General features: G+C 38.9%; 1 protein-coding gene across 1 annotated transcript in view; it reads left to right on the top strand.

Moving 5' to 3' along the window:
• Positions 1–24569, top strand: part of LOC137293593 (mitochondrial genome maintenance exonuclease 1-like) — a 79563-nt gene that overhangs the window by 32376 nt on the left and 22618 nt on the right. The window contains exon 4 of the mRNA XM_067824229.1: positions 11281–11413. Within this exon, the coding sequence (XP_067680330.1) occupies positions 11281–11413 (133 nt within the window). The remainder of the gene's footprint in view (positions 1–11280; positions 11414–24569) is intronic.

Raw genomic sequence — 24569 nt, 5'->3', positions numbered from 1 at the left:
TTTTTGTTATAGATTGCATGATCAACTTAGAGATGTCCACATTGTTTAGGCTGAGTGTAAATGTGTTTGTAGCCAAATAATCTCAGTAGCTGTAGTTGATATATTTTTTATTACACCATGCTCTATTGGGAACTTAAAGACGTAATTTCTATAGACTTTCAATAGTACTTTGCATAAGGGACCATTCATCATTTGTATCTAGGGACTTGATAATTATTTTTGTTGAAAAACATGTATAGTATGGATGCTGAAGACTCAGGTTCCAATCCCCACTTGGGTACAATGCATAATGGCCATTTCCGTTGTCCCCATCATAATATTACTGGGATATTGGTAGAAGCGTTGTAAAACTATACTCACTCACTCACTCACTCACTCACTCACTCACTCACTCACTCACTCACTCACTCACTCACTCACTTGGTTCTTGTCTTTATGTGTCACCTTCATAGACTGATGTTGTGGTATCAATCACCTGATTGGTTGGTCTGATGGTCAGACTCTCTGACATGTTTGACACATGTTATAGGATCTCACATGTGTAAATTGATGCTCATGCTGTTGATCACTGGATTATGTGGTCCCAATTCAATCAGTTACAGGCTGCCACCATAGAGCTGGAATACAACTGACAACGATGTTAATTTGAAGGTTGGAAGGTGAATAATATTGATTTCATTTTGTGTAATGACTTAATTTTTTTAAACATGTTTAAATGAGTTTTATCTCAAAATGTCAACCATTTGGCAAAATAAGAAATGCCATCTTTTAACAATCTGGCATGCAACTCTGGGGATGGCATCCATTCCACTCTAGGCAGACCATCTGTCTCCTTGACCAGGGAGCCACTCATGAAACTCAGGAAGTGAATGGGTCTGAACTCCTACAGTTCACAAGGGCAGACAACAGATATTAATTTCCTCTTTCCATGAATATATTCAACATCTGTCACAGAAATCAAACACCAACATTCAGGTTGTCATGATACAACTATCTCCAAAATTGTATAAATTATAAATTACACATGAATAAATGGGTAATTATGTAAAATGATACCCAATTTAAATATTAATCAATACAAGATTAAAATATGAATTGATACGGGTAAGCATGTATCGTGCATTGGATAGAACATTATCGATGAGTCAATGAACTGGAGAGAAGTAAAACTTTAACCAACATGCTGAAACGTGTTCTTCAAAATACGTCTGCCTCAAATTGGATTTTCAAAGCCTCATGTTTTGTATAGAATGTTACAGATGCATCAACAAATCAACGCATCAAGAAAACCTGAACAAACATACTGAAACATGTCCTCTTCAATTCACATCTGCCTCAGTTTGGATTTTCAAAGCCTTATGTATTGTGTAGAATATTATCGATTCATCAGATATGATTTTCTTTAAGGAACAAAACACATTTCAGATCAAAAACATATCACAAAAAAACTGACATGTGAAAAATCTCTGATCACCTTTCATCTGTGAAGTGTCCCCTGTAATGCAGTCCCACAGTAGGTTTGACATTTGCATCCCAGAACCTCTCTTATCTGTTGACCGACCATATTACTAATAACATCAAAAACTAGTTCACAGATCAAAACATCCAGTATTATCTTCCACTAAACTGGCCTGCCATTGCTGTTTACTCAAGTACTTAACATTAAACACATCAGAGGGACGGGGAACATTTTCTAAAAATTACTCTTTTTTTTTATCTATGAAAATGATACAGTTCATGTTCAGATGTCAAACACAGCTCAGGATTATTATGTTTCTGCTCACATAAATACCTAATATTATTAGCATCATATATGGGGGATGTTGTTTCTCTTGCTGTCCCAACTCATCTATCCCATAACATCATAACAATAGACCCAGGGCAGCATGAAATACCTCTATATATTGCCATCAGATGATTAACCATCTTAAACATTATGACATTATTTATACACATTTTGTTCATCCATAGAGATTCTCATTAAGATTAGGTCCCTTGCAGGTTCTGCGCTAGTATCCATTTGCCATCGGAAGCCTCACGAGTGAGTGAGTGAGTGAGTGAGTGAGTGAGTGAGTGAGTGAGTGAGTGAGTGAGTGAGTGAGTGAGTGAGTGAGTGAGTGAGTGAGTGAGTGAGTGAGTGAGTGAGTGAGTCTAGTGTTCCAAATGGTCAAGCTTCCAAACATGGTCACCATGGGAGGATCCACTAATTTTGAAAGGAGGGGTTCAGGGTCTTCGAATCCTCTGAACCCCCTTTGGCCCCACCTATGCAGAAAAACAATCTTCAATGTAGTCATAAGTCATGTTGAAAAGGTGGGGTTCAAACCCCCTGAAGCCCCACCTCTTTATCCACCTATGGTCACCCATTCAAGAACTCTCCATGATCTTGTGGCCTGGACTGTATCGGGGATGGTGGACCCAATGCAGTATCTCATCACACAAAGATAGAAGCTTGGTGGTTTGATCGTCAGTGGCCCTGTCCGATGTTTTATGTACTGAATACATATATACTGAGTTCGGACATTTTAGATCCTCCCCAGTAAGACAACCAATCGCTAAAAACAACTCAGGTGACCATGTACAACCTTGTGTGATCCTCCTGAAAATACAACCACTGAACCCCATATCACCACAGATCACCATAAAATCTTATGTTACACAATTCAATTCTTCATTTTTTGTTAGTCCTGATGCTGAACTAGTGAGGAATATGCATGTATCTTGCCAGACCTGTTTTTGATAATAGAGATTACTTATACTAAGGTTTTCCTGGTATGGAATATGTGTTTAGTATCTATCAGATGATAGGCAACACACATCCTCGGGCAGACCCATGTAATATCATTAATGAAGTGGTTCTGCGAAATATCTGGATTGATAGCCCTTTTATGAGAATAAAATGCTTGTTTGTAATCCTTTCCCCATTATCTTATCAGCAATGCAATGGAGTGAAGTGCTCCTTGGCCTGTTCAGGGTGTTTTTTGGTCTCCCTCACAATCAACAGTTTAGAGTTACACCAGACCAATTTGCCAGCTGTAAATTTAACTTGCCTACAAAGAAAGTTCACAAGGCTCTGCAACAGTCTTGACAGACTGTTTAGTGAATATTTTCTGGAAGTGCACAATCATAAACAGTGTTTGCTGCAATGTTGTTGAGACACTGAGGTGGTGTCATGGCCTTTGGAACTGGAAGGTCAGAGCGGTCCAGCAGCAAACAGCAGTTAAATTTGTATTGCTTATGGATGAAACTGTACACTAATCCTACCTTCATGTTTAAGGTTCTTTCAGACATTAATATATTGTGATAGACAAAGGCTGATAGACTAACAACTAGTCTCTGAAATGAACATATTTTACTGAAAAAAGTTCATAAATAAAAAATAATAATATAATGAAATGGAGCCCTGAGACTTTCTTCATTTTCCTGAAGCTAGGGAAATCTAGACTTGCCACATTTTCTAGACATGCATGGGATTTCTTAGATGTATGTACTTCAGGGTCTGTACGACAAACTAGAAGGCTGAGTGCTGATGTGTATATATCAGATATTACGCTGAATGGGTCCACAAAAAATCATGTAATATGTCCCAAACAACTCATTTCTATATTTATTGTTATATCTAGACTAAAATCTAGTCTCTGGAATGAACATATTTTAAAGAAAAAAGTTCATGGTAAACACAGGAAATATAATGAAAAGGAGCCCCAAGACTTGAAGCTGTGGAAATCTTGACTTGCCAATTTTTCAAGACTTCCACAGACTTTCCTGGTTATGTTTGCTTCAGGGTCTGTATCACAGTCTAAGTTATATCTTGGTTACATTGTATTACCTTTAGACCATTTCAGAGATGACTTCATTATTTGTCTAATTAGAAATTTACTGGGTTGATCAACATGAAGTCCTTATATCTTCTGGCATATATCTTTAGAAAGAGGAGTCATGATATGGCTGAGATATTGCTGATGTGACATTAAATATTAACTCACTCAATCACTTTATGATGTTGGGGTATCACTCCAAACTTCTGTCTTCTTTTTTGTTTTCATCTGGTTAACCTGTTACTGCAATGACAAGATCGTAGTATTGAATGTTATTGTATGTCAGACACATCTCTGAATGAGTTCCATGTGTTTTGTCTTGTGAAATATAACAACAGTGACCAACAACCACTTGGCCAATCATCTGCTGCTGGTTCTTGTGCAAAGTTGAAATCTTCTGCAGTTTGTGGTGTCCCCTGCCAGAATATTGCCGTAATCTCTAAGAGCGGCATAAAACTTTATTCACTTTTATTGGACATTATACCTGTAAGAAGTTTCATTGCAATATCGGTCAGGAAAACCTAAACAAACATACATAACGCATAAACTTTTTGTAAACTAGTGCTCATTCATCATTACATCTGTTTACATACTGTATACGTTGTCAAATAAGATACTTGTGTATTGAGGAGGGTATTTATTGCTTCTTGGCAGCCATTGTGTGTGGCTTGAGATTCCTTCCATACCTAGCTGCTTGCGATGACTTATAACTTAACTGTGCGTAATTATTGTCATTTATCCTGTAATCTGAACAATAGGTTGTTGTTGGAATATACGCAGACTGGCAGTGTTAGCAAAAAGTGTGTCAACTAATGGGAAAAGGCCCCTGTCCTGTAAAGGTTTATCAGTGTAGGATAAAGCACCGTGGTATTATTGGGCGAATAGGTAGCAGACGTCCACTCCAAAGCCTACACAAAGACATCATTGTGGCTTCAACAGGTGTTGTCGGAATGGGACAAACAAGCCATGTTATGATGTTGCCAAATCATTTGTAATCTGAGAAAGGGAATACAAAACAACACATGACAAGAAAGATGGCCTTGAATATTTGATGGAGTGAGTGAGTTGAAGTATTATGTTTTATCAGTAGGAGTACATTTATGCTCAAACGTCAAGGTTGTTATTCTGAAATGTAAAATTAGGTGACAGACTTGGAGTCACATAGATAGAAATAACTGTCCTAATGATATTTTAGTATCCTGTAAGTTTGTTTGTGTGTTTGATTATTGTTGCTGTGAGCAATGTTCCAGTTGTATGACAGAAACAAGAGTGATTGATGTCATGAGCATCTGTTTATGGATATGAGGCTGACATAGTCTAACCAAGTATGGCAATAATTTCTAATCATGACAGGATCTTAGTGTGGTGATATTGTTAATATTGTTTTGTGGCTTAAGTTAGAAGATGATGTAATGTCATGACATGGCCTAAGTGTGGTGATAATGTGAGTGTGGGGATCTAATTGTATTATGTGTTCCGGTTAATAATTTGCTGTGACAAAAGGTTTGAGAAATCCCCTCAGAACCAGCCCAAAATAACACTGACAAGTCTAAAATATTCAATATTATGCATTGACCAAAGAACAAGATACAATGATTCACATTAGAGGTTTCTAGTACAATACAACTGAGTCAAATCAAAAGTAATGGATCACAAATATAATATCAACTCACCAAAGTCTTGGTTTTCAGTGAGAAACAGTTATTCTGAATCTTTCACAGCAAGTGGCCTGGCTTGCATGTAGGTTGAACATTGGAGAAGAGGTAAACAGATTTAGATAGGCCGAATGATGACACAACTCCAGTATAACTCTGTGTATAACTCTCTGTGAGTCCCATCAACACAACAACCAGCCATATACATACAGTCACTGATTCTTGAGCATTCCAGTGAAGTATCAAAGCTTCGTGATTGGTCTCGTGTTTACCAACACTCTACCAACTCAAAACATAGTGACCCAGTAACAACTATCACTTAATCAATAACAATACGAATTAAAGAAAACACACTCTCGTAACATATGACATTACCTAAGTGTGGTTATGTAATTGTATTGTGACATTACTGAAGTGTGGGTATCATATTGTATTTTGACATTACATGAGAGTGAAGATAATATTATATTATGAAGTGACTTAGTGTGGGGATCATATTGTAGTATGACATTACATGAATGCGAAGTTAATTATATATTATGAAGTGGCTTAAGTGTGGGGATCATATTATATTATGACATGACCTATTTGTGGAATATACATATTGTCTTGTGACATGATCTTAGTGTGGGGACCATATTGTCTTGTGACACAACCTAAGTGTGGGGACATTATTGTTTAGTGACATGACCTAAGTGTGGGGATCATATTTTCTTGTGACATGACCTAAGACTTGCTATGGGGACCATATTATATTACAAAGTGACCTCAGTGTGGGGATCATATTGTCTTGTGACATGACCTAAGACTTGCTCTGGGGATCATATTATATTACAAAGTGACCGCAGTGTGGGGATCATATTATATTATGAAGAGACCTCGGTGTGGGGATCATGTTATATTATGAAGTGACCTCAGTGTGGGGATCATACTGACCTAAGTGTGGTGGTAAAAGGTTGACATGTCAAATGTTGTGATGGTGTATCAGCGTGGTGAAAATATGTATTGTTACTGTGTTTTACCCCAACTCAGTGTGGTTATAATAGAGTATTGTTACTGTGTATCCTCCCAACTCAGAACCCGTGAAGGTCCCAGGTTAGAATAGGCCTTCAGCAACGTATGCTTGCCATAAAAGGTGACTATGCTTGTCGTAAGAGGTGACTAACGGGATCGGGTGGTCAAGCTTGCTGACTTGGTTGACACATGTCATCAGTTCCCAGTTACGCAAATCAACGATCATGTTGTTGATCACTGGATTGTCTGGTCCAGACTCGATTATTTACATACCGCAGTGTTTTAAAGAATATAATTACTGTTCATCCATGGGTTCAGCATTCTGTACCACCTAGGAGCAAGGCTACACCAACATTGTTTGTGGCTCTTGCCAAAATGGCCACCCTCCACTTACCAATAGTTCATCAAGGGTGTGGCCATGACTGTCATACAGTACAGTGTGCACAATCTATATCTAACAGATGGGCTGTTAACTTCAAATACCTCTAGTACCATGTTTAGATTGGTCAAGTGGGTGTAGGAGGGTCCTACAGCCTGTGTGTCGGCCTTGAAACAAGGCACTCTACTAATCTCAAGGACATGCTGTGGTGCTTGGGTGAATCAAGACATGCTATTGACTTCAAGCTGATATTTAAGGTTCAAGACCCAGTCAAGGAGTATCAGCAAATGTTTGTGTCCCCAGTAATATTAACTCAAACTGGTGCAGTCATGTAATTTCTTGTCTAGATCCCTGATCTGTTTGTATTTGTTTTTGTGCAACTGGCAATGGTTAGTTTAGTTGTTGAAGTGTTTACTTGTTATGAGAAGGTCCAGTTATGATTCCCCAAATTGGATCAATATGTGAAGTCCATTTCTTGTGTCCCTTGCTGTGATATTGCACTCACTCACTCACTCACTCACTCACTCACTCACTCACTCACTCACTCACTCACTCACTCACTCACTCACTCACTCACTCACTCACTGTTTTTCTTGCCTATTTTATAATTTTGAAGAGGTTCCGTCTTCATGGTTACATTTTTACCACAGACGCCAACCCATTAAAATGAAATGGCACATTCCTCTAGTCGGTTTGATACCTTTATTACTGGAGACCTTTGCAGGACTTTAGGGTAAATACCAATTTTTGTGGCTTCATTTCTATGTTATATGGATGTATATTTATTTTCTCTTGTTAAATGAATGTCAAGTGGCCATGTAGCTTGTGCTAAAGCCAGACCTGAGTAATATCTCAGATCACGATGATTTCCTTGCTGTTTAACACTGCTCTCAGATGTATTCCAGGTGTGGCCGAGAAATATAATAATAATAACAATAGTCCATTTATCATGCACATTACTCCATGCACAATGCATGCTCCAATCGCCCAAACAGTCTGAGTATTATTACCCTGATTAAATGTGAGTACTCTAGGGTAGAGCAGACAAATCGTGGACAATCTGTGGTGTCAGGGTACAGCGGAATCAATCAATTCACAGAACCAGAACACTGTGTCCTTTAGTTACCTTTTGAATCAGGCTTAGGTTGTAATTCTTAATCAGACACCTAATGGACTCCAGAGACCATTTGATGCAATATTTCATCTATTTCAGTGTCAACCTGTGAAGATACGGGGTAGAATAGGCCTTCAGCAACCCATACTTGCCATAAAAGGTGACTATGCTTGTCGTAAGAGGTGGTCAGGCTCACTAATTTTGTTGACACGTCATTGGTTCCCAATAGCACAGATCGAGGTTCATGTTGTTGATCACTGGATTGTGTGACTGCCGCCATATAGGTGGAATATTTCTGAGTGCAGCATAAAACTAAACTCACTCACTCACTATTTCTGTATCTATACCAGTTTTCCAGTCTCCATACAGCTGGAATATTGCTGAGTGCATGTTTTACTGTGACATGGTTCAAGACCGATATCTAGCACTGGTACTTTAGTCTTGAACACAGTGTTAAACCCCATCTTCCTTTGCCTCACCTGACCTCAACTCACTTCAAGTCAACTCAACTCCACTCAGCTCAAATGACATTTTATCTCACATCACCTCATCCGTTTGCCTTACCTCATTTCACCTCATCTCATATAAATATTCACCACACCTTTCCTTCCTCAAACCAGCTGGTCCAGCTGAACACCTCCTGCTGGCTCTCAATAACTTAGATTAAAAATTGCTCAGATTTGTGAGAAATGTGAAGGAGCTGCCCCATTGACAAGCCTTTACCCAGGGAATGTGGCTGATTGAGGTGGCAGGCATCCCCCATACACTTTACACCATCCCCACATCTCCCTCAACCTATGTTGTATCATCATGTCACCTCTCTCCACCTCCCTCATCAAAGAGTTCCGCACTGTTACCTACTTGCCAAGGCTGCAGGATGCCTCTCACTCAAACAGGTCACCCTCCTTGCAAATCAATGAATGGGAATTGTATCTTGATCATGTTGACAATGGTAACTGATAAGACTTATCTGTAGCCTAATATGTCTAGTGTAAATACTGTTGTCAGTTTGAGAGCACTACAAATTATTGGTGACAGTCACCTTGTTCCTAATTGAACTTGGGTTATTTCTGCCATAAGCACCCTTGAAACTCAATTTTGCAGGTGAAGGAATGTAAGGAAAAAGGAGGTTAATTTGTCACATTGAAGTTCTGAAGAAAGAAGCATTAGTTTCCATCCCCAGCTGATCTTAGGGCATCTTTTTTTCGGTCAGTGTTTCTGACAAAATATGTCCTTTGGTTTGTAGAGAATGATTTAAAGTGTTTTCTAGTTTTCTAACTGGCAAACTCAACCCACCTTCTTTTTGTACTACCTACATCAAGAGCAAATGTATTTTAACACCAAAAGAATTTAGAATTACTTTGTTTCATCTCATGTACGATACACAGTGACAGTTTTTCCATCACAGTCAACAAGTCAGAAATGTGTAATTTGAAGCTGTTTGTGTCTTCTTGAAGACTTTTGTCCATCAATATGTGTACCATCAATAATCTGGAGGTGAGGTATTGGGATTGCTTAGTATGAGGGCTTCCAAAAGTAACTATCTTTTTGGGCATTAATTTTTACCATGCATTGTACAATTTCTGTGGACAGTGTTAAGATAGACGTGTGTGAAGTTGGTGAATGTTATCAGTGGCCCTTGTTAGGATTCTGGGGCTGTGTGGTGGCCTTGTAGTTTAAGCGTTCTCTCATCACACCAAAGACCCAGGTTTGATTCTTCATTTAGGTACAATGTATGAAGCTCATTTGTGGTGTTCCCATTTGGAACATCACTGGAATATTGCTGAAAGTGGTATAAAACTAAACTCACACTCTGGATTGGACTGGGTTCTTGCTGACCATGTCAGATTCATAGACTTGATTAAGTGTCAACATACCCCAAACGGATGGATCATGGCTCATAATATCAGTCACTGAACTATTTGGTTTATTTGCTAGCTGGAATATAGACAACACTGTAAGCTGAAAAGGTCAGTTATTTTATATATTTGTTACAGTGTCTTGTTTTCAAACCGGGGGCGGTGGGGTAGCCTAGTGGTTAAAGCGTTCGCTTGTCACACCGAAGACCAAGGTTCAATTCCCCACATGGGTATAATGTGTGAAGCCCATTTTCTGGTGTCCCCCGCCGTGATATCGCTGGAGTATTGCTAAAAGTAAAACCAAACTCACTCCCTCACTCACTCTTTTCAAACCTAGAAGTTAGATGAACATTTGTTAAGTATTGGCAAAACAATTCTTTTGTGTCAAGTAGAGTTTACCTTTTGTAGGGACAGGCATCAAAACAATTTGTGGTGTATTTTATTGATAGCTGCTTCACTCACTTACTCATGATATCAATCATTGGATCGTTTGGTTCAGACTGAGTGACCCACTCACAGAATCTCAAGTGTACTTTCCCAAGTAGACAGCTGTGCTGACTTCACATTGCACAACACTATCTCTGAACAGATGTGAAGAACCGTTTTCGTTAACATTTGTCACTGCACACGATAGAGACCTGGAAGACATGTATGGTTCCCTGAGTACTCTGATAAGGTAGATAGTCACGATAAACCACCAGCTGAGCGTTCCTCACCAAGGAGTGCTTGAGTTCACTGGTCTAAATTTGACAAGATTGCTTGTTTTATCTGATTATGTCACACTGAATGTTGATAATGGATGTTTATGGACATCTGTGAAGGATATGATCAAAAAAGAGGTCATGAAAACGTAAATGCCTCTCTAAAATGCCAAGCAGTGTAAGCACCTCATGGAAAGTCAGTGCTTGACTTACCCAGCTCATGTGAGATGGCCTGACAAATGGAAGCATCAGCTGCAATTTTTTTGACACCCTGAAATTAAAAACCTTAGGTCAGTTTGGGTCAAATAGTTTTGACAGTACTGAGTGTGTAAACATTAGACTGTTTGACCATCCAACTGTTGGCAGTATATTGGTTATGTCTGCTGTATGATGGCTTAGTATGGGAACCATGTGGCTTTGTGTCAGCTTGGGCTCTTCCCAGTGGATGGAGAGTGAGTTGATGAGTTAAGTTTTACACTGCTTTGAGCAATATTCCAGCAATAACACAGAAGGGACACCTGAAATGAGCTTCGCACTTGTATCCATGTGGGAAACTTCGGCATGGTGAGCAAGCACGTTAACCACTAGGCTTACTAATGAAGACTGGAATGTTAAAACTGAGGCCAGGTTGATGATGATGACGATGACGACAAAATCATATTCTGTTTGTTTCATGTTACTGGTGTCAACATTTCATTATCAGAACTTCGGTATGACCTTGACTTTTGTTTCACAATTTACAGAGACTCACTGTGTGTGATAGACTGGAAGACATCCCAAAAGCCGAAGCCACTTCTCAGTAACACCTTCGACAACCCTCTACAGCTGGCTGCCTACCTTGGTGCCATCAATGCAGGGGCCAGTGTCAGTAACAAGGTAAGTGGTTGAATCACACCGACACCTTCAACAACCTCTTACAGATGTACCTACTCCACTGCAGACTTTCTGTCCCAACAGTCTGGGCAGGTCGTTTTGGACAACCAAACAGATTGTGGGGTCAGACTTTATGACATGGTCAATGACATCTGATCAAATCCCAATGTTGCACACAAGCAGTGGATCATTTCTTCTTTGTTTCCATTTGGAGGGCTGTAGCCTCTTGAAAAATTCCTGAAGTGTTTCATGAATATCGTCTTCCTTTCAGTTTCATTTAAGAGACGGCTTTGGGTCAGACTACTGCTTAATGCACCTGTTTGTGATGAAACAACCCAGTTCAATTCCTCTGACAAGATATTGCTGGAGTATTGCTAATATCAAAGTGTTGAAAAACCATACTCCCGCTTTTGAGAGAGGGACGCAACTGTTCTTTTTCAAATTTTCCATCACTTGGACATTACTGGTAGTTGATAGGGTCTTAGCAATTACCATCTTTCAGCTCCACTTCAGTAACTTAAACAATTGCCTTTGTCCCATGATAATACGTCAGCTGAATCCATATGCAGTTACCACAGGCTTACATATGTGATAAAATGTCATTTTTCCGATATAGTTCAGAGAAATGTTTGGTCAACAGCAAGCACCAATTTACCCTTGCTGGTTTCACTTCAGTTTCTGCATGTGCCCAGCATGTTAAAGTGTTGTCATGGTGATACAGAGGGCTTCCATGCTTTTTCCATAAATCCTAACCTTTACAAAGAATGATTATATGATTTGTTTCTATTGTAGTTTATATGTCAACTGGGCTTCCCCCATATTTAAAAATGTCTCTTACTTGTGCCTAAAAGTGGTGCCAAAATATTAGAATGATTTCTGTAATGTGTCTGCAGCACCCACTTTGGTCTCATACTTTGGTATGTAGGTCAGAGCAGCGGAAAATATCACACAGACCCTAACACTTCTTTGTAACAAAAACACTTGTTCTTCAGCAAAAACTGGTTTTCACTAAGCAAATGCGTTGTTTCAAGTTTGTTTTTAATAGTTACTCATTGCCTTTCGGGATCGCTTTATTTCTGTTCCAAGATGGTTTCTTTCAACTAATTTACGAGGGAGAGCAGTTGCTGTTGTGTGATTATGTCAAGCACATTATGCATCTATATATCCATGAGTGAGTTAATGTGGTTTCATGTTGATTGTGACGATGTTAGAGGAAGATAACAGAAAAAAATGAGTGTTGCACATTGTGTCCATGTGGTGTGCTTTGTCTACTTGGCTACCTCACTGCCCCTTACATTCATGAGAAGATGACACGAATGGAGATATTGCCAAAGTTGACATTCTGATTAACTAAGCAAACAACGAACATCATTTTTTTTGTGTTATTTACTTTAATATGTTGTCTAAACATATCAGAAGAAATAACTGAAAAAGATTCAATAGTTTTTGTGTAGTACACGAATAGTATAGTATGTAGTATAAAGAAAATTTTCTACGGTAATTAGCCAAATCTAGTCAATTAGTGGGAGCCAGTGGTATAGCTAATGATATATATCAACGAGAACAGAGAAAGGAATATTTGTGAGTGAGCATGGTTAGCAATGTGCCCGTAATATCACATTGAGGGACACCAGAAATGGTCGTCACACTTTGTACCCTTGTTGAGAATTGAACTCAGGTCGTTTGTGTGACGAGTGGATGCTGTAACCATTAGGCTACCCAAAGGCTGTGAAGGAGGATGGAATAGGTTCCATGTACCATGTTGCTGCCATGAAGTGACAGATGGTCCAGCTTTGTGATGTGTCTGTCATGGTACCCGGATGACATGAATTGTTGCTCATTTTTTAATCAGTAGTTTGCCATACCCAAACTTGGTGCTTGGAATGGTGCTAACTGCTGCGAAAATACAAAAGTATTTAACACTATGTTATTTTTAGAATTTTTGTGAATGTTTAAATATTCTGGGTAGTAGGGTAGCTGTAAGGTTATAGCATTCACTCATCATGCCAAAGACTAAGGCTTGATTCCCCACCTAAGTACTATGTATGAAGCCCAGTTCCAGTTGAATTGTTGAAACTGGCATAAAACCATACACACTCACAAAGCATTTATCAAGAAAACCTGGATTTGAAACTTCTCAGCTCAGTGTCTGAAACGTGTTTCTATTCCCTACTGTGAAACAGGATTCTCTGATGTCAGAACCCAGACGAGACAATTTCAAATCCTACAGTCTCTGACAGTCTGGCCATTGTCATTATCTCTCAATATGTCAATATTCCTCACCCAAGCATTGTCTCCAAATGAATGTATTTTTATCATGAGAAGTTTTAGGTTTATGATCATGAATCTGCATAAATCCCTGTGACAAATTCAGAGAAGGACATAAATGAAAAGCTTTTGAGGTAGGGACGGGTATGAAGACAATATTTCTGATGACCCGAGCACCATAATTGATCTTCCCGACCCTTACAATATTTGCATTTGTTTTCAATGCAAGACAGTTTAGCTTCAAGCCCATGTTTAGTCATGAGATAGGAAGATGCAGTTGGATCTATGAATTAATTTCCTTGTCTAGCGGATAATTATGTTTGAGTTGGCTAATTGCCTCCATTGTATGGTTTTGGAGCCAGCATTGCAGACAGTCTGAAGATCAGTCTGAGCCCCCTTAGTTTTGGATACATCTGTAATCAGCCCCCACCTTTCATGCAGCTTCTTTGACTTGTCTTTCCGTGATTTGTCTGACAATCGGACTGATTAATTTGGCTGATTAATACGCTTGAGATATAGGTGGAAGCTTTGAGGGAAGAGGAGGCAGCTGCTTTGTGACCCCCGAGGAGCTTTTATTTCCTCCATGTCTGCCTGTGACTCAACACAAAGACTTGTGAGAAACCCCAAAAAATGTTCCTGATTGACATGTTAGAATTATATTGGAAAGGTTGCTGCTGATAGAGAAAGTTTGTGATGAGTATTACAGGACATTGGACGTCTGATTTGAATTCTACTTTGTTGATTACCTCAAAGTCTCTTCTACAGATCTCAGAATGTATATTTGCTAAAGCATTCACTCTTTTCCATCCCCTATTTTCAAACTCTAGAAGTCAACACTTGCACCATTCTCAGCTTCTGGCTAAGAATTTCCTTAATAATTGAGGATTTCCCTATCAAATTCACACATTAAGATCCGGATGGGAATTGATCTTCAGTTGTTGAAAGCAGTTGGTCAGGCTTCCTGACTTGGTCAAGACATGTCATTGTATCCCAGTTGCATAGATCAATGCTCATGCTCTCGACATCAGGATTTTCTGGCTCAGACACTATTCTTCACAGACCTGAGTGTGGCATAACACTGAACACACACACACTCACTCGCCTTATTAACTTATTGCTATCTCACCATATAGGTAGCAGTAAGCCATGGGCTATATCTTGTTGTAATAACTTCACCCAAACTTGAATGACCAGAGTGTTCTTTGAGACAACAGCCTAATGCAGACCTGTGCAGACAGTGTCATCTCTACATTTTATTGGTTTTTGCGATTTTCTGCTGCCCTAATTGGTAACTGGTAAGTTGGATAATAAACAATGATTGGTTGTCGTCACTTTCATAAAACACCAGAATGTCCTGGGGAAGTCTTAACCATGTACCGAGAAATGACCTTTTTTATTGGATCAATGACAGCATTGTGGAAATCGTTCATTGCCATTTCTTACTGTGCAGACAGGAAATCATTAAGTTTAAAGCCTTGTTATTGCTCAGACAGTGTACTACGTAACAAGTATGAAGTAACATAAAGATTCTGCTTCATGTGTTGCCAGTGGTATCAAGGTTAGACTAGATAGAACCAGTCTCCTTGGTGAACCATGTTGATTCTAATCAGGGCTTGAGAATGACCCAGCTACAAGGGTGTACCTGGTGACCAGGTCTTGTGTACTGTGGCCTATCTATAATAGTGTTCTTGTTGACAAATATTAAGCTATTTCAGGCTTGAGTATGACCCAACAAAACAGGTGTTCTGTTGATCATTGTTGGCACATGTCAAAGGGTGTGGCAACTTGGATAAGTGAATGTCTGGGGAGATGAATACATGTTCAGGTTTGAGAAAGACCCAACTTTACTCATGGTTTCCATTTCTGGTGTGCCACACCCTAACTAAAAGATCCTATTTTATTACTGGTCTCAAGTACTGGTTTACCACAGCCCAACCACCAGGTGTGCTTGATGACCATTGGTTACACATGTTCAAGCTGGTATGACCCTACTTTATTACTGGTCTCCAATCCTAGTTTACCACCATCTAACCACCAGGTGTCATTGATGACCAGGGGTGACACATATTCAAGCTGGTATGACCCTACTTTAGTAGTGGTCTCAAATCCTGGTTTACCACAGCCTAACCACCAGGTGTCCTTGATGACTATTGGCAACTCATGTTCAAATTTGAGACTGACCTAGCTACAAGGGTGACTGATGGCAACACTTCGGACTGTATGTGTGACAAGACAATGAGGTTTTCCCAAAAACCTGACATTGACACTCATCCGGTTATGTGGCATGTTGACCAAACAATTGTTGCCAGATGATGGAAAGTACAAATATCTATCATCATTGCAGGGATAAAATGTGACAGGTGTGTTTTTATTGGACAAACATCAGTTGGTCATTTATGGTCATCAGAGACTGACCTTCCTCAGGTGACTGGCTTGTAACTGACATAGATACATGCCCTCTGTCAAGTCTGTGGTCAGATTTGTGGTCAGTATGTGGTCAGGACTGCTGTCCTCCTGACTGGCAAGGGAATCACATGATTCCATCTTATTATAATATGAGCATGGGTATATGAATCTGTTATCACACATGGTCTTGTTAAGAAGTGTAAATTTAGCCAATTCTTACTTTAGTTAACTGATAGACTCAGGCACACTGACATACCCAGAATCAGAATGATCATCAGAATAAAGCTGTGGCAAATGTAGCATTAGCATAACAATATGTTATGTAGGATTTGAGAGTGAAAGAGAGAGAAAGAGAACTACTTCCCCTTATGAATGGAATGTATGACAGTGGAGCCTATTTCTGGTGTACTTTACAGGATATTTGGAATATTTGCTAGAAGCGCCATCATATCAACTCACTCACAACCAAATAAATAAACTGGTCAGGCTTAGTTGGTAGTAAGTCATCATACCCTTATGATGAGAAGTGTCCTCAGTATCAATCACTGGGATTAATTGTCTGGTCCAGGCTCAGTTTCATACCTCTTGCACATAGGTCTTGGTGTAAGAGGTGTTACAACACAAGCAAACAAGACTTTCTTGTAAAAATGTCAAGGAAATTATATCACAACTTGAGCTGTGAAACTTTTAGCAACAAGGAAGGAAAAGGTTTCACTAGAACAATAGCATTCATCAAACTGTCGTTTAATCCAGAAATGCTTGTGATATCTTTCCCATGATGCATTTTCCTGTCATGACGAACTGGATAGCTACGTATCTTGTGTGAAAAAAATGCTGTTCTGTCTATCTTCAGCTTTAAGGAGGCAAAGATTCCTGGTAAAGTGATTGAATGTTGCAATTTTCTGCCAGAAATTGAATCAAATGGTAATTTAATCTGCAGATATTTCCTCCCCTGCTGGCCATGTTTACAAACTGTAGAGATAGTACGGGTTAAAAAAGAGAGAGCATTCAGTTTATTGGGACCACAGTCAAGATGATGCTTTATGTGGAGGAACAGATGTGTGATTACGCAGTTACACATCACATAGTGCAAATACTGAACAGTTGGGTAACTCAGGCTCACACCTTCAGACTGGCCATGATCTCAAAACGGCACTGGTGGTGTAGTCTATCTCACAGTCCCTGAACCACATTATTTTGGCTACTGCCAAGCCTTCTCTGCAGTGCTAAAGCCGTAAATGAAGTAAGTCTAGATTTCCTTAGGTTCTGAATATCTGGTCTCCATTGGGCTCTTTTTTCAATTAAAATGGGTTTGTTTGTTACTATCAAAAGTATATATATTTAGAGTCAAAGCCTTAGTCTACTGGTGGTGCCATGCTACATTGAAGTGCTTCAGACCAATAGAATACTCATGTTGGAAATCTGATGGGTGCTATTTAAAACTATTCACAATGGGTTAAATTTATTTTCAGATTAAGCAGTAGTGAATAAACTAAGTTCAAATGTATGAGTGAGTGAGTAGTGCTTTATTCCACTTTTAGCAATATTCCAGCAACATCATGACTAGAGACACCAGAAATGGGCTCCACCCATTGTACCCATGTAGGAAGGAATCAAACCTGAGTCCATTCCTTATACACAAGAAAAGGAGGCTTGTCACGACAATTTTCAGTCTTAGAAGCAAAGGTGCTTATGAAGGTTACTTTTGGATTGATCTTGAAATAGGTAAAGGGTTGTTTATTTTTGGAGTCAGTTATGGTAGATCAACCAAAATGGTGTGGGCATAGGAACAGGGGTTGTGGTTACAGCTGTAAGTGTCGCTCAAAAATAGATTGTGATCCATGTTTCAGGGGATCCTGGCACAGCTAAGGTAGACAACTCTAAACAATCGATTGCATTGATTAATACCACTGATGTCAGGGTACCTGATTTATCATTTTGGGTTCTTCACATTACTCAGAATTGTTTTATGAAAAATATAATTCTCACTTATTTGCCTCATGAGCATGTAAAATAGGTGTCTGCATCTTTAAATGATTGAAAACGTAGTGTTTAGTTAAGCCTTATATTTGATATTATCTGTTTTCAACATATCTTGCTCGATATTCAGTGTAGGTGGTTGGAAAGATAGAATATGTTTTTATGGAAAGATAATTGTTCCTTGTTTTTGCAGAATACAGATTTTTAAGTTGCATTCATTATTTATTATGAGTATTAATGAAAAAATCTGGTTTAGTTTTGTTTATTTCACCAAGTTTCAAAACCTTGGCACCAAAATATTTTGTTATTATTATTATATATTATTATTTTTTTCTTTTAAATTCTGGTTGTTTTTGTTTGTCTATGTTGTAAACCAACTAAAAACTATGTAAGGCCTTATGTTTGATTACCATCCTAATATATAGGTCTGTACATGTTTAATGTTGTTGATGATAAGTGCTTAGTAGTCCGCACACCTGTGATAAGTACACTGAGAGGTAGGCCAGGTGTTCCAGCTCGTGTCTGACCCATCTATATTGTCACCTAATGGCCAGGTGATAATCACCATACTTTTGTATGTACACATCAATAGCGATTGTTCGTAGGATCTCGATGATTAGTGTCAGATTACTTGATTGTTGTGTTACTGTCACGACAATTCCCATTCCCCAACTTGAGTTTGAGCTGTTGCCGATTGCTACAAATACCTGGTGATACCAGCACCTTGATAGACAAGACATATCACACCTCTTGTCTTTACTGTAACGTGTACCCCATAAGGTGCGTGTTATCTCTTTATGCCCCAAGTCTGCTTCACAGTTGTCATCTGTTCATTCTTTGAAAATGTGAATTGGGTGCGCACAATTTGCAAACCAGTCGATTGTGTTGCTCATGCTATCAACCACTGGGTTCCTGGTTTCCCTACTGGTCCAGATTCCATTAAGTACAGGTTGCTAGAGATAGCTTTGATGTAGTTGACAGCAGCATAAAATACAGTTCACTTATTCATTCACAAGACAGGATTAGCTATGGGTAGAACAATGTCTTCAGTGTTCACTTGCCATGCAGCAGATGCCGTTTTGATTGCTCAGATGAATTACAATACGTGAAGTTCATTGCCAGCCTTGTCTAAATGATATGAAGTAAAACCAGACTCGCCCCCTCACAAGGAAATGACACTAAGTTGTTGCATCATGCAGGAACTGCAAGTTCTCGAAGCGGTAAACATTCCTAATGAGAACACTCAACATTATCTGTTGTGTTTCCTTTTTCCTCAGTATGATTCTTCTCCCTCGTAGAGATGCACCATGACCAGCTCCCGTGGATCAGCGTAAATTAAGAGAAAGGATGACACACTCCATGGTGTATCTTGCATGCCTCCCACCCTTTTCTGGAGATACACTCACATTCTTCATCAGCATGGCCAGTGATGGGTCTGCAGTACAATGTATCCATTGAGGGCCTATCGCTGGAATGTGCCACTGTCTTCAGTCAGACCGAGTCCACCTTTCCAAGTCCTGTGTACCTCTGCCAGCGGCGCTTTGAAACCATGTCCTTGAGCAACACGCATCGTGTATCCCCTCCAGCCTACACCTTCGGTTCAGGATTGTAATGGTTCTCCATCTGCTCATCAAAGGCCTGGCGGTTTGTTTATCAGGGATATATGCCAGGGAGGTTGTCCTCCTTCCAACACACTTCTTCATTCATGAACACACAGGCAGTGCTGTCTTCATTCCTCAACCATGTAAGATACATGGGGGTTGGGACAGAATGGATACCATCAACATGCCGTGATAAATTTAGCAATGAAATTCCCTAAAAAACAAGAATGTCTGTCGGGTTTTCTGTAGCTGTTTACAAGCTGTCATGAGTATTGCTGATTGAGTGATTGAGTGAATGAATGTTTCTTCCCACTGGGTCAGAATATCATAGTGGTGAGGGCACAGTGGAGCTGGACATTTAATACCGTCATCTTTGATGCCCCGTTAGTTAGAATTGTCCTCCACAAACCTTTGCACTTTGTAAACTGTTTCCAAATGGGTGTGGTGGTCATACTTGATGGACAGTTGCTGACAGTATCAATCACTGGTATAGGCCCTGTATGAGCCTCACCCAATGTGGTATGGACTGAAATATTTGTAGCTTGCCATTGTGATGTTACTATGGAGTTAAGCATTTAGAGATTTTTCTATGAACTAGTGTGCCATATATCTTCTGAATTGAGTGTGAAATTTTGCATGAGTTTCTGATAAGTGGTACAAGTGGTGTGACACACTTTCAAGTGTAATAATTTCTATATTTTCCATTTTATTCATGTACATTTGTTCATTAAAACACGTTAAGCAAGTGTGACAGACGTCTTCATTGATATCATGTTCTATTGTTGATGTACAAGGGAATGAAATACAAAAACAATGATTGTTAGGCAAAAGTGATGTGTGCACATGTGCACATGTGATTTATATATCACTGGTTATATTTCACCATATGGGTAATAAATGGTATTTATTAATTGTCTGAATATTGTATGACAAGTTTTTAATTCTTTATTGAGAATTTTAAAAGCATTAGGGGATAGAAGTAAAATAAAACACCATATATATCAATAATATTCGGTTTGTGTTCAAGGTAAAATCACCAATGCGTATGTTTATTTAACAAACAACTTCAGCTTATGTTAAGAATCAATTGTTCTCATCACTACCATGCTGAGGTGAATATTTACAGAGCTGTTGGCATACCATTTACTTTTTCAGTGGGTAAGGAGAAATCTTCAGCTTGAGTACACCAGAGCTTCATGTGGTCTTTGGAACTAAGCCAGCTTAATAAGCAATATTCTGTACAATTTGGTTTATTTTTATGAGAATTTTCATGAGATTGTATCAAAAAGTTGTGGACTTGATTAGCCCCAATTTATAATGGTGAGCATAAGTTTTTTGATCCCGTTCTTGTCACAACAAAAGGCACAGTTGAAAATAAATTTTAAGAACTGGCTGAACAGGTGCTGTTGTGGTTAGAGTGTCTGTCTGGAGAACAGATGGTCCCAGGTTTGATCCCTGATGACCAAAAGACATTAAGATATGGTTCTTGTTGGTGGCTGCCTAGAGCTCGGCATCAATAGATTTAACAAGGACTGATTGACTCAGAGTGTATAGCATGTCTGAGTGGGATTGTCATGCATCAACTACTGCATGATGTCTCTAGCACTATAGATCAGCTGAAGTTGGAGCTAGTACAAGCAGCCACTCATATGCATGCATAAACGTTGTCATATGAGTGAAATAATCTTAAGTGAAGGTCTGGGGCAGAATAGGCCACAGTCTTGCATGTGATGTTATGTTAGCACTGTAATTGGGCTATATATGTATACATAGTTGATCACAATTACATAACTGAATACCGTTTTATTTGTTTTTGATTTAGTGAATAGGGTAGTGTGTTTGCTCGTCACGCTGAAGGCCCTGGTTTGATGCCCTAAAATGTGTGAAGCTCATTTTAGGTGTCTCCTGCCATTATATTGCTGGAATATTGTTGAAGCTGGGTAAAACATATACCCACTCACTCAGTCACTGGTACATGTTTCAAGAGAAATCCTGTATACATTGCACTGTCAAAAGCTTGGATGTCTCACTACAGGTGAACAAACAGGAAATGCTAATTATGATTAATCAGTGTGAATTTGGAAGAATACAAGTTGATACAATTTCAGGTGTATATCCAGTTACGTGTGACATTTTCACGTGCACTGTATCATCATGTTTACAAGCTTGAAATGTCAGTCAGCTGGAGACCATTTTGTCTGTTAATGCATCTAAAAACATTCAAAAGAAAAATTTTATTGCATTACCAAAAGGATGTAAATCCTCTATCTACCTGGAGAGTGGAAAATTGGTGGTTCAATCCCCAGCTGTGTCAAGCCTAAAGACATTAAAATTCAACACAAATAATCACAACGTTGTGTCTGAAAAGAAAACTTTACTTGCTCATCGTTTTTAGTTTCAAGGAGATTTTTACCTGCAGTTCATTAGATTGATGAGGACCTTGACATATTCTGTGGTTCACAAACAAACCAACAGGGTTTGATTTGATCAAATTAGTTGCAGGATTCCCCATGTCGGTACAATATGTGAAGCCCATTTTCTGGTGTCACCCACAGTATAAGCGGTGTAAAACTAAGCACACTCACTCACTCCAGCTGTAGGACTTACCCCATGGAGCCACCTGAACACTGTTGATATAATGTTGATGATTTAGGAGAAAACTGGATGACTGTTCATCCCAGTGAATGAGTGGCAGTGTATACAAATAATCTGGAGCACCGTCTAAATAGGAATGAGAGGGACCACACTGAGAGACAGTTACCATGGCTGAATGTGGAAAGTGGGTATTATTTAAAAAATCAACATGTGGTGACAGTACCAGTCTGGATGGGAAGTTTCATGACTGTTTTTCTTCAGGACCATGTGCCTGCTGGTCGTGTATAATCACAACTATAGGCATGTAATAGTTCTGTTTAGAGGCACCTAGTGTGAGGATTGCTCCTCTGTGGCTGTGGGTTGTTGTCATACCAGACTAATTCTTAGTCTCTTAATATATATAATTATAATATGAACTAATAAGCCATTTAAAACTTCAGCATTGCAGGGTGGGCTAGGCAGCAGCTATAGGGAAAATAATGTGGTTCCAGGATTGGGAGACAGACTATTGTCCGACACATTGTATGGAGCTATACAACAGAATTTGATCTCCCTAGTGGTTGTGGATACATAGCTGGTGTATTTAGTGGAACAAGTCCGTTCATCACATTGAGTGTTGTCATTTACTGTCTTTCACTTGTCATAACTTCTGACTCAGGTCAGGCTCACTGATTTGCTTGACATGTCATCATATTCCAATTGCGTAGATCGATGCTCATGATGTTGATCACTGCATTGTCTCATCCAGACTTGATTATTTACAGACCTCCGCCAGATGGCAGGAATAATTGCTGGGTGTGGTTTTAACAACAAACAAAATAATTATAGCTGCATCAGTTTTGTTTGTAAAAACATCATATTCAGATGAATGAATTCCTGGTTCAAAATCAAAATTAGTCGTCATTATCTCTATGAAATGTGAATATTCATGAAATGTGAATATTCATATTAATGTGAATAATTACTCTTCTTGCACAAGATACCAGTAAAAACCTTTCAACTTCTCAGTGAAAGAAATTGTATATCTTTATATAGATGACCCATAAATGCTTGGCCCACCCACTCTAGAACATTAACCAGTCAGCTCCTTAATCCTTTGCACAATCCACACTCTTCCTTAATGTGTTTTACCACTTGGTCCTCTCCGGCCAGTTATCTTGTAACATGGAGTAGGGTAAAGGTGTTCAGCGGATGGAGACCCACCCCATTGATGGCATCCTTACACCTCTTGACAATCACTGAGACCCACTGAAGTGAAGGTCCTCCTTGAGAAGGACCTGTTTGGGAAAGAATAGGTCCTCTATATGCCCTACTAGAAGTCAGTTGACAGGCTGCTACCCTTTCAAGTGGGGTCATCTGTGATTCGGGCCTTACATGTTGAATACACTACTTTCATTGTGCTCTCCTTCAGGCAAACGCTTCCTACTTACAAAAATTATTCCTTGTCAATATTTGTTTTCTCTGACATGAAAGATTCATGAAAAGATTTTTGTGCTCTTATGGTATTAGAAGATTCACTGCAGGGACTTGATTTACAGTGGATGGATTGTTCTCGGAGCTATTGTCATTTGTGTAAATATAAACTGCTTTTTTTGTGTGTTTTTCATCATGAATTGTTAAAGTTTTATTGGAATTAAATGCTGTTTTACATTCTAATAGCATTTTTCATTGCTTTTTGAATATTTTGTTACAACAATGCAGAAGGGTAAAAACTGTCTGCATTAAGGTGTTTATGTAGTCACATCTTTGAGATCACCACATGCTCTTAATTTTCAAGGTTTTTTTATTTCTCTGTTTGAACTGAAGCTCAGATCTTGGAATTATTTAAAAATTCATGACTGGATAGTGAAAAGATAAGAAAAAAGTATTTCAGTGAGGCTGATCCTGCAAGAACACAATCAGTTAATGTTAATTCATGTCAGCTACGAAAAACAGAAGTGCTGTGAAACCTTATCCATCTACTACTCCGTCAACAAGCTGAACAGAGCCCAACTTTTCTGTCCTCTTTAGTATTGTATCTTACAAGGATATTCCTTTTTAGGCAAGTGGAATGGAGATTAGCGTATTAAAGCATTGTCATTTTCCAGAAGTTTGATGTGACTTTGGTAATAGACTTCAGGATTTAGGCTCAGCATAATATTATCAACAAAAATGCAATATTGTGTTTTTTTCATATTGTATTTTATCATATTGCATTTCATGTGGAATTTTATGACAAAATAGTTATAGAAAAGAATAGTTATAGATTCATACATATTTCTATAGAATCAGGTGTCTTTAAATACTTTTGGGCAGGATATAACTAAAGC

This window comes from Haliotis asinina, chromosome 8 (genome assembly GCF_037392515.1).
Source record: "Haliotis asinina isolate JCU_RB_2024 chromosome 8, JCU_Hal_asi_v2, whole genome shotgun sequence".
Taxonomy (NCBI): domain Eukaryota; kingdom Metazoa; phylum Mollusca; class Gastropoda; order Lepetellida; family Haliotidae; genus Haliotis; species Haliotis asinina.
This window is presented reverse-complemented; position numbering and strand designations above follow the sequence as displayed.